This window comes from Glycine soja, unplaced genomic scaffold, assembly GCF_004193775.1.
Source record: "Glycine soja cultivar W05 unplaced genomic scaffold, ASM419377v2 tig00104511_1_pilon_84547_1256723, whole genome shotgun sequence".
In the NCBI taxonomy this organism is placed as follows: Eukaryota; Viridiplantae; Streptophyta; class Magnoliopsida; order Fabales; family Fabaceae; genus Glycine; species Glycine soja.
In genome coordinates, this window is record NW_021144441.1 from 97,066 (window position 1) to 118,177 (window position 21,112).

General features: G+C 30.5%; 2 protein-coding genes across 2 annotated transcripts; both read left to right on the plus strand.

Annotated features, from left to right (window-relative positions):
• Window positions 1–571: 571 nt before the first annotated feature.
• On the plus strand, window positions 572–2,996 carry LOC114404549 (selenoprotein H-like). Its single transcript, XM_028367455.1, has 4 exons — window positions 572–989; window positions 1,647–1,743; window positions 2,357–2,419; window positions 2,662–2,996. Exons 1-4 carry the CDS (start codon window positions 673–675, stop codon window positions 2,749–2,751), a joined length of 567 nt encoding a protein of 188 aa, XP_028223256.1. The 5' UTR covers window positions 572–672; the 3' UTR covers window positions 2,752–2,996.
• A 14,345-nt stretch (window positions 2,997–17,341) lies between these two features.
• LOC114404538 (fasciclin-like arabinogalactan protein 3) lies at window positions 17,342–18,554 on the plus strand. Its single transcript, XM_028367438.1, has one exon. The coding sequence runs from the start codon at window positions 17,422–17,424 to the stop codon at window positions 18,340–18,342; it is 921 nt and encodes a 306-aa protein (XP_028223239.1). The 5' UTR covers window positions 17,342–17,421; the 3' UTR covers window positions 18,343–18,554.
• Window positions 18,555–21,112: the final 2,558 nt, after the last annotated feature.

Below are 21,112 nucleotides of genomic sequence, written 5' to 3' on the forward strand. Positions count from 1 at the left end.
ACAAATATTAGTAATATATGTTCTACTTTGTGATTGAAATTTATTAAAAATTATAAATTTTTTGAATCTTATTTATTATTTAAATATTATTTCTTCTAATTTTATAATTTTAATAAATTTTAATGAATGATAAATGTTAAAAAAATATGTTAGATGGTACTATGTTACTATCCCACCTCAGTCCTTTTTTTTTTCATACATTCTTTAATTATTATTGATCCACATTTAATTATTCATTGTTTCAAATACATTCTTTAATATTAATAAAAAATACATTAATTAATTATTCTGATTGATATTTATTAAAAAAGATAAAAATCCGTAGTCTTAAATACATTCTTTAATATATTAATCCATATCCACCTTTATTAAAAGTGATAAAATTCATAGTTTTAAATATATTCTTTAATTGTTATTGACTGATAGTACTATTTATTATTAAAAAAAGAAGATAAAAATCCATAGTTTTAAATACATTCATTAATTTATTACTATGATTAATGATAAAAATAAATAAATAAATAAATTCATTATTCCCGCTTTCACGTTTAAGAAGCCCTCCTTTCTCTTTCCCTAACTATACAATGTACCTCTCACTCTCAGACAGATAACTGAGCGCTTCGCAAAATAACCATTTCTCTCTTTTGTCTCTCTCATTTTCAACTCTCAACAATGCCGCCGGCGAAGCGCAAAGCGGAGGGAACTGCTGCAGCTGCCGCTTCTTCTGCGGCGGCTCCGATGAGAGTCACTCGTGCTGCGGCGAAGCGCGCCGCCGCGAGCTCCGACCCTCCGCCGGTGCCGGTGGTTAAGAAGGCGGCGAAGAAGGCCAAAGTTGCTGCTGCTGCTAAGAAGCAGAAAAGGAACGAAAAGGAAAATGAAGATGTTCCGGTTGAGAGCGAGAACAAAGCGGAAGAAAAAGAAGAAGGAGGAGACGCCTCCGAGAAGAACGTTCTAGACGCTTCCAACAAGACCATCGTCGTCGAACACTGGTGCGTGCGTCTCTTTTTCCACTTTCTTCTTTGAAAAACCAAAATAAAAAAATAATACTAACAAACTGTTTCTTTTGTCTTTTTGACTCCGTGTACTCTGTTTGTGTTTTTTTTTTTTAATTTTTTTTTACTTTAATGCCTGAAATAACTTTGTTAAGATTTTATTTACCGAATGTCTTTGAAAAAAAAATAACAATGACCTAGCCACAACCCAAAAACCTCGGGTGTTTATTTTATTTTATTTTACTTTCACTTGATCGGTCTGGTGTTTGAGCCCTAATTTATCTGATTTGAATAGATTTGTCTAGTGTTGAAAATATTTGCTCTCTGCTACAAAAGAAATGACTTATATATACAGTAATTTCCGGGGATTAAATGAAAAAAAAGAAAGAGAAAAAAATTAGGATGCAAGAAAATGTTTGTTATGATATGTAGTTAATTATCTTTTTTTTTTTCAATTTCATTTTATGTAATATTGTTGAACACTTGTTAAGAGGTCAATAAATATTTGTTGTTGCTGTTGTTACTTGGTTCGTTTGCTAAGCTTAAAGGTTTTGCCCTATTTATTCGTTGATGAAACTATTATTATTGTTGTTGTTGTTGATGTTTTCTGTCTTATTATATATTGGATGTGTTAATTTGTTTTTTTTTCCTCAGCAAGCAATGTAACTCCTTCAAGACCAGGGCCAATCTGGTGAAGGTCGGCCTTGAGAAGGCCGACATTGGAATCACTGTGATTTTAAACCCTGAGAAGGTATGCTAAGAAAGAAGATAACTGTTGATTATGTTATGTTGTTTCACACTTTCACTAACCCTTAGAATACTTTTCAGGTCATTGATCTATTTTTCAAATTGTCTATTTCAAAATGTGCAGTGCTTTGTTTACTTATCTTTTCTATCCACACGGGAAAATTGAATCTAACCTTGTTTTTAAGCAATGTTTTGAATCGTGACCATAGTTGGGGTTGCAGTTTTGTTTTGATCCTTGATGTTGTGAAAAAGTTGTGGATAAATGTTGCAGTTGCAGAGATCTTAAGAACCTTGATGTTGCAACTGCAATTGTGGTTGCTTGTTTTTGAAACCTTGTTTTTATGCAAAAGGGACCTAATAACGTGCACAGGGCACTGCCAATTTGGGTGAGACTGGTTTTGAAAAGTTTACGGGTCTAAAAATTTGAGTTTGAGAACGCACTTTTGTTCTGTGTACATGCAGGTTCAGGGTCATTTTAAGGCTTCTGAACAATGAAAATGATTGTTGAGTTTCATATGATATATTATTTGATTAAGCTTTGTTGTCTAAGTACTTTGATATAGAATAATTGATCCAAATATGACTTCTCTCTGTTTTGTTTTTTAATCAATGAACAGCCAAGGAAAGGATGCTTTGAAATACGGCAAGAAGGGGGTGGCAAGAAGTTCATAACTCTCTTGGTAATGAGCTATATTTGGGAATTAGTGTGCTATATTGTTAATTATCTGTGTCAGCTATATAAGGGATTTGTTTTAAACCATTGTCCTCCAACATAAGTTCTTAGGATATATACCTCTGTTTAATTGAGTATTTATTTCTTCACATGAAAGTGAGTATAGAAAGGGAAAGAGAACTCAAATGTCTTTTTATGTGGCATATGAAACAATGCATATGTGGTTTACAAATTATGTTTTTGTTTCAGGACTTGAAGCGTCCATTTAAACCAATGAAGGATTTGGACATGGACAAGGTCATCTCGGACATCATTGAGGAAATATCAAAGACTAGTTGATTTCAGCTGTTTTGCAAGAGCCTTTTTATGGCTTGACTTACAGTGAAGCTAGATATATTTTGTTCACATGGTAGAAATCCTACAATGGAAACTTGTTCAAAATGTGTTATAGCCATGTATGGGAGTTTTAGTTTGAGGTGAGACATCATTTTGGATATGTTCCTTGTCTCGGATAAGTACCAATTTTAATTTGCATTTTGAGATCGAATTACTTGTTATCATCTCCAATATTTGTGTTTTTCTTATCTATTAATTTTCTGCTGCTATTTATTTTTGGTTTTCTATTGGATAATTAGATGGCATACAACACAAATAATCTGGATGAAATTGTTATTTTGTGGTTTTAAATGTCTTGTTAGTATCCCAAAATCACAAGAATGTTTGAAGTTTATGCTAGAATTCTTTTTCTTTTGGGTGAGTTTATTCAAGAATTACACTGTTAGGAGGAAATTTCCTCTTTTTCCCTCATTGTTTCATCCTTTTGTCAGCCTTGTTATTCATCTTCCTTGATCATTGTTCTTTTTCACCTCTATTTCTTCTGTTTAATGAAAACTCAATCCATATATCTTTTTTCATTGATTTTCTTAAACACAACCAGGAAGCACAAATCTTTGTTCACTTTCTCGTTTTCTACTTTCTCTTTTTTCAATCATTTTGGCTTTTAGAAAGATTTGAAGATTTGAAAAAGTGAAAGATTAAAGATGCATGTTTTTTGGCTCACAATAGGTGGACGATTGCTTGCTCAGTTATTATGGAAGCCCTAATAGTTGAATTTGAGTTATTGTCGTGGTTGGAGGCCAAGGCAATGTAAAATCTAGCCTCATTATAAGTTGTTATTATTGATAACTTGTCGATGATGATTGTTCAATTGGTGTTGCCTTTATTGAGATTGCATGAAGATTTATTTCCGGAATAATTGTAGTATCCCCTTCAAATAATTTTCCTCGCGAAAAATCTAGCCAAATAGATTACAAGGTGCTAAATGCGTGACATGCCATGATTGGAATGAAATCGTGAGACAATTGAACAAGCATACTATTATGCAATATTGTTAAATTGCAGTGTAATGGTGTGTTGCTAAATTCATTCAAAACGCTATCAAATTGTATTGATCCTTGCTGCAAATGTAGTGATTTCAAAGGGTGTTGCGTTTTCAAGACAAGGATGTGAGATTACTCACGAACTTTCCCCCCTTATTCGCACTATCACACACGTAGAAATATTTAAGGCCTATATCATTTTCTTTCCACTTTTAGTTTTATAAATTGTTCTCAAACAATTTTGCACAATTCAACAATAATTTTTTCATAAAAAAATCTATTAAATTTTAGACTTTTCAAATAAATTTTTAAAATAAAAAATAGAAATAACTTGGAGATGTTTTCTTTTTTCCATCTTGTTCCATCTTTCTCTCAATTCCACAATTTGTTGTGTCTAAGCAACTTTGTTTAATTGTATTTTGAAAAGTAAATATTTTTTTTAAAATATAAATTAAACACCCTTTTAAACTTTTCTCATACATATGCAAACCTCTGATTATCTTTCATACTCTATTATCTTCTATTAACATCCTCTTGCATCCTCCTATTGTCTTTGACAAGTTTTAGATAATGAATTTCATTCCTCTATTTTTCCCCATTTCTCTTTTATTATTCCCCATTCCCCTCTAATTCTTTCATGTCCCTTTTATCCACTTTTTTCTCTCCCATCCTTTTGTTTTTCTTCTGTTTTTTCATTCTGTATATTTTTAATTTCTTCTTCCTTTTTTTCATTCTCCTCTCTTTCATATTTATCCCCCTTTTTTCATCTTTGTTTCTTTCTTCCCCCTTCTCATTTTTTTTCAATTACACAGTTTTGATCACTAATTTATTTTTTATTGTGCAATTTTGGTCAAGTTGCTAGTCTATTATCAATTTTTTTAACGGATTTTGCTAATGTAGTATGTTAGTAATGATGCGGCAATGACATGTTGATGTACTGCTTAAAAACCAAAATTACACAATTATGATATTTTGGAGACTAAATCTACACACTTAATGCTGGCCCATTTTTTTCTTATTTATAGAATTTTATTTGCTTTATCTTTTGTATTCATTTTAAAAAATAAACTAAACAATTTTAAAATTAAAATAATATTCATAAATAAATTAATAATGATAAAAAAGAACTAATCCAAGTATCACTTAGATCGATACATAGGAGTCCAACATCAATGTCAATCTAATACAATTACCCAAACCAAACACCATAATCCTATTAGGGTGTGTAAGTGGATTGGTTTGGGTTGAATTTGGTCAAACTCATGACCCTTTAATTGGATTGGCGGTTTTCTAAGAAAAAAATGAAACCCAACCCAAATCAGTACGTTTGTAAACGGTTTGGGTTGGATTTGATCAATAGGTAAAAACATTTAATTTTGTCTATTTTTTTAAAATGCAATATCTTTTAATAGTTAAATTTTTTATTAAATAAATAAGACACAACTGTTTTTGATTAGATTTTTTATTAAAAAAATTTATGATACTATCACACCCCATTCCATTTCACTGACTCTTATCTATATATCTATCTATCTATGGGGAATGAAAAATTAAACATATCATATTCGAGATAAAGAGTTTCAATAAGTATAGTGAATATGAGTTTCAAACACTTTTTTCTACAAAAACCAATGGGACATTACGAGACATACTCTTTGTGAATAGATTCGAAATATTTTTAGAAGCCCATCCGAAGTGACTTCAATTAATAAAATCCTTGTCACTTTGATCCTAAAGGTTAAGGATTAATTGATGCTTACTCAATTCAGGTTGACAAGTCTATATAATTAATAGTCAATAGTATTTAATTTTTTAAAATTTAATAATAATAATAATAATAATAATAATAATAATAATAATAATAATAATAATAATAATAATAAATAATAATAATAATAATAATAATAATAATAATAATAATAATAATAATAATAATAATAATAATAATAATAATAATAAATAATAATAATAATAATAATAATAATAATAATAATAATAATAATAATAATAATAATAATAATAATAATAATAATAATAATAATAATAATAATAATAATAATAATAATAATAATAATAATAATAATAATAATAATAATAATAATAATAATAATAATAATAATAATAATAATAATAATAATAATAATAATAATAATAATAATAATAATATAATAATAATAATAATAATAATAATAAATAATAATAATAATAATAATAATAATAATAATAATAATAATAATAATAATAATAATAATAATAATAATAATAATAATAATAATAATAATAATAATAATAATAATAATAATAATAATAATAATAATAATAATAATAATAAATAATAATAATAATAATAATAATAATAATAATTAATAATAATAATAATAATAATAATAATAATAATAATAATAATAATAATAATAATAATAATAATAATAATAATAATAATAATAATAATAATAATAATAATAATAATAATAATAATAATAATAATAATAATAATAATAATAATAATAATAATAATAATAATAATAATAATAATAATAATAATAATAATAATAATAATAATAATAATAATAATAATAATAATAATAATAATAATAATAATAATAATAATAATAATAATAATAATAATAATAATAATAAATAATAATAATAATAATAATAATAATAATAATAATAATAATAATAATAATAATAATAATAATAATAATAATAATAATAATAATAATAATTAATAATAATAATAATAATAATAATAATAATAATAATAATAATAATAATAATAATAATAATAATAATAATAATAATAATAATAATAATAATAATAATAATAATAATAATAATAATAATAATAATAATAATAATAATAATAATAATAATAATAATAATAATAATAATAATAATAATAATAATAAGCGGATTTAGATATTAAAATTCATGACCCAATCCAACACTCAACGGATTTGATTGATTCAGTTCGAATCTGACCGAAACACAAAAATTATCCAACTCAAACTATTTGAGTTGATTTGGATTAATTCGAATTTAAGTGTGACCCATACCCCCTTACACCTCATAAGTCCTATTTTTCATCCTACCAACCAATAATCCTATGAACAATGCCCCATATTTACCATCAATTCAAAACTAAGAGCACACTAGTGGCCCATCATGAGCCTCAAAGACCTCTTAATGCCATGCACCCTGAAACCATGAACAAACAATATTTTCATTTTCTAAAAAAAAAATACACATGGCAAGTGAAGAAACTTCAAAATCTTTCAATGGTTGGCGTTAGGATCAATGCTAATTAAATGGGAAAATATTACAGCCATCTAATATAAGGGAATGATACTAGCAGTTGTATGTGCAATTTTTGTGGTAAGACCTTAATGGTGGAATTAATAAATAGAGAAAGAGCACTTGATGGGAATGAAAGACAATATTGCAACTTGTGCTAACTGCTAAATGACTATAATGATAGCTAGTGACAGAGAATGAGCTTGTGAAGAAGGGTTAATGCAAAGAACACCAATGGTAAGAAAAGTACTTTGTATGGCCCTATTTTGATTGTTTATTTTTAAAGACCTGAAATTGCAATTGAAAAAAGAGAAATTAAGGATATCAAGCATAGGATGCATGTCACCCGGAAAATACCACAAGAGTTCATTAATATATAAAGCCGGATTTTGGTACCAAGCTATTCATTTCAATATGATTAAGTTGCAAACCTTTCATGACATACTAACAGCTATGGGAAGTTCGGGATCGAATTTACAGCCTCCCTTTTATAATGATGCAAGGAGTTAAAGAAAACTAAAAAAATTGTGAAGAGCCAAAAGGAGTAGTGAGAAAGATTTGGACGCTCTATTATGTTCTAATGCATTGACAGATAGAATTAAAACAAAGATGATTAATCAACTTCTTTCTGAATTGTCCAGCAGAGACAATGTTCATTAAATCAATTGATGCGTTAGATTGGGAAATCTGATGAGAGAATTTTTGAATTGGTTGACTCCATTGTGGACGGAATTAGGGAAGAAAAGGTTGTTGAAATTATAACAGACAATGGAAACAATTATGTTTTTTTTTTTATATATTTTTTATTTGTCAATGTTAATTATTAGTTTTTGTCAGTGGAAAGAATTTGAGGCCACGACCTCTCCCCATCCCTTCTTCCTCTCCCCATCCCTTCTTCCTTTAATCTTCAATCTAAGCTTATAACTCCATGAAAACAACTATGTTTTAGCGAGTAAGACAAGAAGAAAAACAATCACATTTATATTGGAGTCTTTATGTAGCCAACTAAGATTTGATGTTGGAAAGCATTAAAAAGTTCCATATGATAAAGAAATAATTCAGAGAGCAATACCTTATTAGTTAATTTATCAGCTTTCAATTATTTTTATATCTTTTAACTATAACTCATAAGCTATTTTTACTAAACAATTGATCGATATAAGGCTAGATTGGTTGTTCTTGGAAATAAGCAAGACTTTGGTCTTAATTATGAGCAGACCTTTGCAATTATGGTCAAAATGACTACTGTGCACATTATTATTTCCCCTGTTGCATCTAAATCTAGACAAATACACCAAATGGATGTTAAGAACGCATTCCTTCATGGTGACCTCAAGGAGGAAATTTACATTAGGCTTCCTACCGGTATGCCTTCACCTTTTCCTAAGAGACTATTGCATTTGATTTTCCACTTGAAAGACCTTGGCCAACTAACTTATTTCTTGGGATTAGAAGTACACTTTCAACAAAAATGCATTTTTGTCCATCGACACAAATATATTTAAGATCAAATTCAATTAGACAGTCTCATTAATTATGCTCATGTTGACACTCCAATGGAAATTAATATGAAATTACAACAAGATGAAGGTGAGCTTCTACAAGACCCAACTTTCTATCGTAAGCTGGTTGAAGTCTTATTTACCTAACCATCACTAGACCAGACATCTCATTTGTTGTCCACACAGCTAGCAAATTCATGCAATTTTCTCAGAATTTGCATTTTTCAACAGTACATCGTATTATTAAGTATCTACTTGGTACTTTCAGCCGTGGTCTTTTCTTCCTTACTGGTGCATCAACACAACTTCAAGCATATAGTGATTCTGATAGGGTTGGATGTCCAAACACACGAAAATCCACTACTGGTTGGTGTATGTCTTAGGGGAAGCTCCAATCTCTTGGAAATGCAAGAAACAAGACTCATTCTCTAAATCATCCATTGAAGCAAAATACTGTGCCATTTCTACTGCATGCTTTGAGATTATTTGGCTATGCAGTCTCTTTTCAGAGCTTGGTAACCAAGCAAAACCAACTCCATTGCATGTTGACAATACAAGTGCTATTCAAATTGCCACAAATCTTGTTTACCATGAAAGAACGAAGCACGTAGAGGTTGATTGTCACTCAATCTGAGAGGCGTATGACCATTGAGTTGTCTCCTTGTCTCATGTTTCTACATTTGTTCAACTCCCTAACTTTCTCACAAGATCCTTGACACATCAACGCCATAATTGCCTAGTCAGCAAATTGATGCTTTTAGACTTACCAACATCAATTTAAGGGAGGATGTCAATGGAATTGATTAGTAGAATATTAGTTATTAATTGACAAATTAAAAAATATTTGTTATTATTGGTACAAATTTGTTATTCAAAACAATAAATCTTACATGATTATACAACACTAATTATCTCCTTAATTAGTTATCCCAACTATAGGATAACATTTATTGCAATCAGCTATTTAATGCATAGATGTAGAAATCAAATTATATGATCACTATTTGATGCAGAATTCTCCATAGGAGAACATTCAGTTTTCATGGACAGCTTTCTTAGTCTAATAGTTATAAGGTTAACATAAGTAACTAAAAGATATGATTCAAACAGAATGCTCAGTCTAATCTAAGCAGCCATGTTGAACTTTTTGTTGTTATGTAGATATAAAAGAAGAGATTCTAATGGCAGCAATTTGGGATACGGTAATGCTTAAAACAATATTCGTGTTTATGTGACAGTTGCTGATGGCAGGTTTTGCAAACATTTGGATTTTGGTCTCATCAAGCTACTAGTTGAAGAGCATGAAATACTCGTCACGTGGAAGAGGATTCTGCTGGAGGTTTTGGATCACTTGTTTCACATATATAGACTATAGTGCCTTTGTGTAAAACTCAATTTTCCAAACTAGTATGTCAAAAATTAATTCTAAATCTTCTTTTAAGGATTTAAATGATGACAAATGCACATCTTATGTTGAATTTAATATGCTACATCAATATTAGTTAGGTTTAAATAGTTTGCATGTGATCTTATATTTAAATCTTATTGTTACTATTGTGTAAAAAAGAGTAATATTTTTGGATAACATATTTTTTCTCCTAGGTCAAAGATTGCTAGTGTCTCCATCCATCGGATAAGAAATTAATTCCGTTTGCGATATGTGACTGTCATTAACCAAATAAAATTTTGCACATGAAGAGAATCAAACATAAATTCTTTCTCTAAAAAAATTATTTCGTGTTTGGAATTTTATAATTCCTAATTAATTAATATGGGCTACATATTATATTATAACATTTATATTAGTTATTTACATTTAAATGGATTTAATATAAAGTGATCTATTTAAGTGAGCCCATTAGACTGCCAGAAAATCGATATGGACTTAATGAGCGAAAACCAGTTTGGCCCATTAGGAGATAATGGGAACCCTAATAGGTTTAAAACCTAAGGCATGGTTATGGTCCCCTAAACACCAAATCAAAAACAATTTCTCCTCTCCTCATCTAAAGAGAAAACAAAGGTCCTATAAGAAAGAAAGTGATTTAGTTGAGAAAGGTCATTAAACCAATTGTTCGTGACTACTGTAATATTCCGCTGCGTGTTGATCAAGCTCTATGGATCCAGGTATTCCTTAAAACCTCTTGATAATATGACGTAATGTGTCTTGGTGCTCATTTGGTATTTTATAAGGTTTATTGAAAATTTCCCAATAAGTGGTATCAGATCCACCAATATTGTTAGATTATTGGGATTTAAAGTTGTTGTTTGATATGTATTATATCTGGATCTTTTTTTGGTTATATAAATCCTAATTTTATTTTGGGGAGAAACTATTTTGATCAATAAAATTGTAAAACCCCTAAATTTATGTGTTATGGCCATAAGGTTTTTCTCTTCTTAAGAATTAATAAAAGGCATCTACATTTGATTTACAGGGTTGTACATTTTTTTTTTGTATCGCGTTTGCTGGCATATTATTCTATTTGGGATAAAGGTTCTACGTATCCGGCGTTGACATTTAGTAAGTGACACAATTTCATAAATAAATGTTTTTTGTTTATATGAATCAGTAATAAGACAATGGTCTTTTGTCTTATATGAATATTTTTTTTTTGCCAACTGTTTTTTTTATGAAACGGTGATAAACTGATAATTTATGATATTCATGTGGTTAGTATAAATTTGTGATGGTACCGTGGTTTGTTTGTTTCAAGTGCGTAATTAGTTTAACATGATGTTGTTTTTTAAACATTTACTGCTATCACAATTGGGTGCAAATTTAACCATTACAGATCCTTTCCATTTAATTGCGTGTCCAGTAATTTTAATTAAATTGGTTGAACCATTATGTTGCCAAAGTAACCTCTATTGTGTAAATTGATTTAATTAAATTGCATGGATGTTAGTATGAAATTATTTATGCAAATTGTGTTTGGCCCAAAGGAAGACACAGTTTGGCCAAATAATAACATACCTGCGATGATAAATATGTGACAATTATTAAGTTTTTTTTTTCATGAGAATAATAGTCGGTCCAAAGAAAGGCTATTATTTGTCAGAACTAATTGTCAATATTTGATCATTGCGTTGAGAGGACCAATTACAAATTAATTTCTTTGTCCAAAGACTAGAATTAATGTTGTGCTGAGTATCTTGTGATGGATTTGTTATGAGAAATATTTGCATGTCTTGTTATATATACTTTATATGACTTTCTTGATTATTTGTGAGCATGTTATTTTTGTTCTCTCTTTAGTTAATATTACCAGTGCTGCAAATGTTACTGCCCAAGTGAATTCTATCCCAATGTTGAATGGGACAAATTTTAAGGTTTGGAAAGAAGCCGTAGAAATTGTTCTTGGCTGTATGGATTTGGACTTGGCACTGAGGACGAAATGACCCATTTCCACTTCGGAAACCTCTAATGAGGTAAAAATTGAGAAGTGGGATCGGTCCAACCGAATGTGCCTTATGATCATGAAGCACTCTATTCCAGAGGCGTTTCGGGGCTCTATTTCTGAGGGTCAAAGTGCAAAGAAAAATTCCTTGAGAAAATTGAGCAATACTTTGCCAAAATGAAAAGGTGGAGACAAGTAACCTTTTGGCTAAACTCATCTCCATGAAGTATAAAGGCAAAGGGAACATAAGGGAATACATTATGGAGATGTCCAATCTCGCATCAAAACTCAAGTCACTTAAGTTAGAGCTTGGTGAAGACCTGCTCGTGCACTTGGTTTTGATCTTGCTTCCTACACACTTTGGGCAATTCAAAGTGAGATATAACACTTAAAAGGACAAATGGTCTCTTATATCTCACTGTGTGCAAGAGGAGGAGAGACTGCAGAGAGATAGGACTGAAAGTGCTCACTTGACTTCGACCTCTCAAAATAAGAAAAGGAAGAAGACTAAGGGTGCTGCGGAATGGACTTCTCAGCAAAAGAAAAAAATAAGGATGAGGAATTTACCTGTTACTTCTGCAAGAAGTTGGGACACATGAAGAAAAAGTGTCTCAAGTATGCCGCATGGTGTGTGAAGAAAGGTAAATTTCTTACTCTAGTTTGTTCAGAAGTTAATTTGGCTTTTGTACCTAAAGATACTTGGTGGGTAGATTCTGGTGCTACTACTCACCTAAGTATGACTATGCAGGGTTGCCTATGGAACCGACTGCCAAGTGGTGATGAAAGATTCATCTTTGTGGGTGATGGCAAGAAGGTTGTAGTGGAAGTTATTGGAACTTTTAGATTATAGTTAAAAACTGGATTATATTTGGATTTATTTGAGACTTTTGTTGTACCGTCTTTTACACGGAATTTGATTTCTATTTCTAGTTTGGACAAATTTGGATTTTCTTGTTCATTTGGAAATAATAAAGTTAGTCTCTACCAAAATTCAAATATGGTTGGTTCTGGTTCTTTAATTGATAATCTTTACATGCTTGATGTTGTTAGTTCCTATAATGAAATACTGCAAACAAGTTCACATGGTACAAAACGAAAATTGAATGAGAATTCAGCCACCTTATGGCATAAGCATTTAGGCCATATCTCTAAACAAAGAGTTCAGAGACTTGTGTTGGATGAAAATCTTGACCCTTTGGATTTATCAGACTTTGAGGTCTGTATTGAATGCATAAATGGAAAACGAACAAACATAAGGAAATTAGGTGCCGAAAGAGCTAAAGACGTCTTAGAACTAGAGGATATGGTGAGAAGTATGATTAGTCATTCCTCTTTGCCAGAGTCACTTTGGGGAGAAGCCTTAAAGACCACAATTTAAGTCCTTAATAGGGTGCCAAGTAAAGCAGTTAACAAAACCCCTTATGAACTTTGGACTGGTAAAAGGTCAAGCATTAAACATTTGCACATTTGGGGTTGTCCAGCTGAGGCATGGCCTTATACGCCATATGAAATAAAGCTGGACTCAAGAACAATTAGCTGTTATTTTGTTGGCTATGTTGAATGCTCTCGAGGCTATAAATCTTACAATCCCACCTTAATATCATTTTTGAGACGGGAAATGCGAGATTTCTTGAGGAAGTTGAGTTTGGGAAGGAAGAGAACATAAGAAATGTTTTCTTTAAGGAAGAACCTGTTATTTACAGTGATCAAGTCCTCATACCTATTATTGTTCAAGACACAACTCCAGTAATAGAAGACAATGTTCAAATTATTGACATTGTTCCAGAACAAGACAATAATGAGGTTCTCCTTCAAATACCTTTAGAGCAACCTCAACAACCTTAAGAAGTGTCATTAAGGAGATCCATTAGAGAGAGGAGAAGTGCAATCTCAAATGATTATATTATATTTCTCCAAGAACATAAGGATGGTGTTGGTTTAACAGAGGATGATCCAATCAACTTCTGTCAAGCTATGCACAGTTCTAACTCTCAAAATTGGATTGACGCCATGAAGGATGAGATGAAGTCTATGAATGACAATGAATTTTGGAATCTAGTCAAATTGCCTGAAGGTGTGAAACCTATTGGTTGTAAATGGATATTTAAAACCAAGAAGGATTCAAAGGGTAATATCGAGAGATATAAAGCTTGTCTAGTTGCTAAAGGCTTTACTTAGAAGGAAGACATTGACTAAAAAGAAACCTTTTCTCTAATATCTTTAAAGGATTCTTTTGGTTAAATTGTGTAATTTTAAGAAAATTTGTGTAATTTTAAGACATCTCATTTATTGTATTAAATTATCTTGTATTTTTGGTTAAATTGATTGAAACAACATGTTGTCAAAGTAACCTCTGTTGCGTAAGTTTATTTGATTGAATTTACATGGATGTTGCATGAAATTATTCATGTGAATTATGCTCGGCTCAAAGGAAGACACAATTTGACAGAATAATTACATGCTTGCAATGGTAAAATGTGGTGATTATAAATAGTGTGATTTTCCATGTGAATAATGAAATGTTCAAAGACAATCATTATTTGACCGGAATAATCATCATATAAGATTTTCATGTGAGCAATGGAGTTTCCAAAGACAACCTTTGCTTGACGGGACTTATCACCAATGTTTGATCAATGCATTGAGAGTACCACTTGCAGTCAGTCTTTTTCAATCCAAAGATTGAGGATTAATGGTGCGTTAGGTATCTTATTTGGGTCTTGAAATTTTCCATAAAGATTATTTATGCATTACATGTTTATTGTTCTCTTCTTTAATTGTTGTTGTTGTTACTACTATGGTTTAAATTACTCATATTATATGAATCCCAAATCTGCATGTATAAAATTTAGAGTTTGAAATTATTTTTGTGGGAGTCCTAAGGTGATATATGAGTAATCTTGGTATGCAACACTAGAAAGCAGTAAAGTGCATTATGCATTAATTGAAAAGAACAAGGAGCTACATGTTTTCATATCGAAAGTCTAGAAGTTTAGAGATCATTGGGTATTATGACTTCGATTATTTCAGAATGTCTTAATAGCAATCACTTCACATAAGGATTCACATTTGACCATGTTGGTGGAGTTAATATTTTGTTATGAGACATCATACTAGAATTTATGATTGCTAAATTATTGTAACTAGCTTGTCTGTTGTCGCCAACATTAAGTAGCTATCATGTGTTTATTGAGACAATATCTTAGCAGTCTTGTTAAGAATTCAACTAAGTAAAAGTTTTTTTTGTTGACATAAAGTATTCGATTATTGAATAAAGAATTTAAAAAATACAGATTTGTATTGAACATATAGGAATTCATTCCATGCTAGCTGATCCACTTACTAAAGGTATGACACTAAAGTTTTTTTTTTTCACGAGCACACTGCTCATATGGGTATAATTCCTGACAGTACCTTAGTTTAGTAGGAGTCTTACTCATGTTCTATATCTTACGATTTTCAAACATTTTTGTTATTTGGATTTTCTACAAAAATAAAGTTGATGTTTATCATTTTATTTTGAATTCGTTTTGTGTGCAATGTTTGTATTACATTTTGGATTGATCTCTATAAAGAATAAAGTTTGGACTAGTTAGAAATAGAGATGATTAAAATCACATTGTATGTAATTTCCATGCCGCTTATCCATATTTAATCTATGTCATCGAGTATGAATAATAGTGGTGATCATTAGGGCTTAGTCAAGCTAAATTGTGATGAAAACTGCAGTGATTTCCTATTGCTATATGAGATGGACCGGATTGTATAAAAGGAGTCTAAAAGTAAATAACATACGGTTGCGCGCTTAAAAAATTTTGTGATATAAATGTCTAAGGTTAATATGAAGCCCAAGTGGGAGATTGTTAGGAATTTTATAATTCCTAATTAATTAATATGGGCTACATATTATATTATAACATTTATATTAGTTATTTACATTTAAATGGGTTCAATATAAAATGATCTATTTAAGTGAGCCCATTAGACTGTCAGAAAATTGATATGGGCTTAATGAACATAAACTAATTTGGCCCATTAGGGGATAATGGGAATCCTAATAGGTTTAAAACCTAAGGCATGGTTATGGTCCCCTAAACACCAAATCAAAAACAATTTCTCCTCTCCTCATCTGAAGAAAAAACGAAGGTCTCATAAAGAAGAAGGTGATTTGGTTGAGGAAGGTCATTAAACCAATTGTTCGTGACCACTGTAAGATTCTGCTGCGTGTTGATTAAGCTCTATGAGTTCAGGTATTCCTTAAAACCTCTTGATAATCTGACGTAATGTGTCTTGGTGCTCATTTGATATTTTATAAGGTTTATTGAAAATTTCCCAACATTTCGTGCATGTGAATACAACAAAATCTTACACCATTTAACTTTATGAATATTTTTGATAATATTAATGCATTAGAATGATATATCCTTATCAAAGTTTTCAATTGATACGAAATAAGAAAAGTATTAGTTAGAACAAGGAGTAACTTAGGAACAGAAACAAATTAAGTAGTGTTATATTTTTTTTTGGTACAATAAGGTATTGTTATTATATAATACATATGAACTATACATAGAAATATTAAGGGCCAAAGAGCTTCGTTGAACTTCAACGTATGAACTATACATAGTGACTTTAATGACGATCTTCACTACGTATTAATACTTGAATAGAAAAGGTTTGAATTATTATTAAACTAACGAGTAGTGCTATATGGTATGAAATTATATCACACGAGTTGCACGGAATTATAAGATAGTTGTTTAAAAAAAATGAAACAGATTTTTAGATTGGTGTTTTATGCAAAACAAGCAATGGGTAAATGCAATTAATAACCAATCAAATTCATTCGTATACTTTCGTGCAATTCAACATTTCTCTAAAACTAAATGAACATGTATAGAGAAAGTTAATATTGTCAATCTAAAACCCTACCTATTGAGGACCATATATATGATCTATCAAATGCCTATAATTATGGATATATCATTGAGATTATATTAGAGCTATAATTGTTCTAGAATAAAATCTGTTGGTGAATTGTGGGGCAAACAAGATTAAACTCAAATATAGCAAAGCCGTTATTTTTTGAGAAACCACATGTAGTCATTACATTACCGCCAATCAAAATCACCCTAAAAAGATACAATTCCTCATCTTCTGCTTGTTTCATTAAGCAAAATACGCTTAAACCATTCACAACTTCCTCCAAATAGCTAGGTAGAGAGTGGTTCGCAGTTAACCGTTTACCAAATTGACTTTTGAACACAAATCCAAACCATTATGGATTCCACTTGCACGAAATACATATAAACCCCTCAATTCTCCACTTTTCTTCAAGCTTGGTTTCGGACACACAAAAAAAGAAAGTAAAAAAGAAAACCCTAGAGGAGAAGAAGCCAAAAAAAAGAAGCCAAAAAAAAGGCTCCAAAGATGGGTTTCAAAAGCTCTTCTCTTCTATGCCTAGCTCTTTTGCTTGCATGCTCTTCGGCTATTCATGCCTTTGACATCACACAACTGCTAGGCCAATATCCAGAGTTTTCCACATTCAACAAATACCTAACGGAAACCAAGCTCGCAGACGAAATCAACAGCCGCAACACCATCACTGTCCTCGCCGTTGAAGACTCAGCCATGAATTCCATTGCTGCCAAGTCCCCAGAAGCCATTAAGGCCATCATTAGCACCCATGTCATCCTTGACTTCTTTGATGAGAAGAAGCTCATGGAAGCTCAAGCTAATAGCCAACAGTTGACAACCCTATTCCAGGCCTCAGGCATTGCAGTGAACCAACAAGGCTTCCTCAAGGTTGCACTCGTCGGCGAAGGCGAGATCGCCTTCGGCTCGGCCGTGAGTGGCGCCCCAGTCGACGCCACCGAGCTCATGAGGACCGTCACCAGCGAGCCCTACAACATCTCCATTCTCCAAGTCACCAAACCCATCCTAGTCCCAGGTGTTGATTCACAAACCCCAGCCTCATCATCTGGTGCACAATCCTCACAAGGAGCCAATGCTCCCGTTGCTGCACAGGGTGCCAAAGCTCCTATGTCATCATTACAAGGTGCCAAGGCACCCATTCCGACACCGGTTGCAAAGTCACCTGTGCCAGCACAGAGTGCCAAGGCACCAGTTCCTTCGAAGACTGCGGCCGCATCTCCACCTACTGGTGAAAGCGTTGCCGAGTCTCCGGAGGTTGCTGCTGAAGCCCCAGCAACGAGCCCAACTGGAGCTGAGGCTCCAGGTCCCATGGCTGATGATGTTACTCCTGCTGATGTTCCTAGCAGTGCTTCAACCACAAAGATGGGTTTGGTTGGCGCAGTGATGGCCTTTGCTTCCCTCTTCATTGTTCTATAAAGTGATTCGCAGATCAAACATTGAGATGTATTCATTTTAATACTCTTGTAGAAGAAGAGAAGGAAGAAAAGGAGGACGAAACAAAAGAATGCTGGAAGAGAAAGTGTAGTGTTTGTGGCTATTGAAATATTTGTCGATGGCAATGTTCTCGTGTCTAAGTGATTGCGAAATAAATAAATGAAAAACAATTAATATGTTCATGTTGTAAAAAATTAACGTATCCAGAAATTTTACTCTCAACATAACTCAAATACGTAGTTAATTATATATAAATATGATTAATTTACTAGTGATTAAAACTAAATGAATTTAACTGTATATAAAATTATCAATATATGGTTAATAAGTTCGTGAGATTATTAAAATGTTTAGTTATGATTAATTTTACTTAACAAGTAATAAAAATAATATCATGAGATTATTGAGCATCACACGTGGTTAATTACAACATGTATAAATATGGTAATTTTATCTCATAGGTATTTAATACTTAATAGTTTTATAAGGTTATTTACCACAAACATGGTTGTATCAATTATGGATAAACTTAAATATATTCTTAGTTTTATTAAATATAAGGATCTTTCAGTTTTAGTGCTCTAAATTTGTAAAAAATACCTTTTAGTTTCCTTTCAAATATGTACCAAAGAAGAAATATTGAATTTGTATTTTGTGACAATTTTTAACTATTATAATTTAATTTTTAAATTACAAAATCTAATTTTATCGATTAAAAGTTATCATAAACTATAATTTTATTATTTCTTGTTTGTCATTCACTTTTGGCACCTGGGAAAATGAATTAAAAAAGTAGTTCTCAAATTTCAGGAAAAAAAGATAAATTTTAATTTGGGAGACTAAAAAAATTATAATCATAATTATGGGAAAAAATATATTTAAGCCTTATGCATATGTGATTAATAACATCACCATGCTACTAAAATGTATAATAATAATTAACTTTGTATCTAAAGTGATTAAAAATGTTATGAAATTATTAAAAAATCTAATCAAAATTAATAATGCACTTATAAAATAAAAGTTAACCGTATATAATTAACCTTGTTAACTAGGTAGACTACAAGATGTATAATTTAGGAGTGTATCATAATCAATAACCCTTTCCTACATTTCCACTAAAGGGATTCAAATCATGTATCCCAAAATTGTGTCCTTATCACCCCAATAATAATGATAATAATAATAAAAATTGACATGTTATTCAAAATAGTCACTTCTATTTTTAAGTTTTTCTATGTTCGAATATTGGAAGAAGTGTTAAACAAATAGGTTGTTAGACAATATAGAAATTTAAAATTATAACTTTTAATAGCTTTAAAGTTACTATACTAATAACTTGCGACTAAAAGTTTATATATATATAAAAAATCATATATCCAAATCTCTATCCCTCGATAGTGTCTCCAATAATTACTATCCCGCCAATAATAAAAAAATTACGTGTCAATTAAAATAATTATGCTCGAAGACATTTTAAAAAGAAAACAAAAAAAAATATATTGAGAAATTTTCGATAAAAACAAAAGGTTATATATTTTATAAAAAATGTGTCTATTCATGAAAAGGTATGAGTATATAAAAGATTGTAGTGTTATTTATGAGTGGAATTTTAGGAATATTACTTAATTATAAAACTTTCATAAATAATTTTATAGATAAAAATGAAAAATTAATAAATCATATGAAATTAAGAATTAAATGTAAATTTCACATTAGGTACACACACACACACACATATATATATATATATATATATATATATATATATATATATATATATATATATATATATATATATAATTTCTACCAACAACCTACTTGTATTACTCATCTAATTCATCCTCGAATTTAAAAAATCTTTTCTTTATGTCTCTTAGTCCATGTTCTTTTCAAATCTTAATAATATTATTATCCCATGTCTTGTGCCAACGTAACATTCAATTGAAAGTTCAAATGACTCATTTTCTACTCCAATTTTTTCTTTTCCTTTAAAATTACCTAAATCCTCTAATTATTAGCTCATTGCTCTTCATATATATATATATATATATATATATATATATATATATATATATATATATATATATATATATATATATATATCCACATACAATCTAAAATTTCCTTATTTATCATTTTTTGTCCTCTCTCATTATGCTTTTGGTGTATAATTTAATTATCTTTTGCCACTATTTCTAAGCCTCCATAGGAAACATTGGTCATTCCGGTTTGCAACATGCTATGATTGATGAGATGGCAACTCGATCTAGAATCTAAGAACACTAGGACTTTTGTTCCCTCTCCCCCTGATAAACCTAAATAGGGTGTCATCGGGCTTACTGCAACATTTTAAAAAAAATTATTTTTTATTAAATATTTTATGTTATTTGTTTATTTTTAAAATAATAATAATAATAATAAATAAATAAATTATGTTGGGTTAAATGTTTTTGGATCTTTAGTCTTGGGAATCTCGATTTAACTCTAAAAGTTGACAGGTTTTCTAAAAAAAACTTTATTTGTTCCTTACACTATCTCTTTTAACTCTCTTTTGGGGACCGTGTTGTCAGAATCGCGAATAGAGGGACAGGAGACATAGAGGTTGTAGTTTCCACCACTTTGCTTTGAGGAACACATACTGGAGGTAAAGGGGGGAGTGAGTGCTTTTTTTTTCTCCTTCTCTCTCCTTGTGTGAGCACAACAACGAGCCATGGGTAGGCTTTACGATCCTAGGTTTATGTTTATGGTG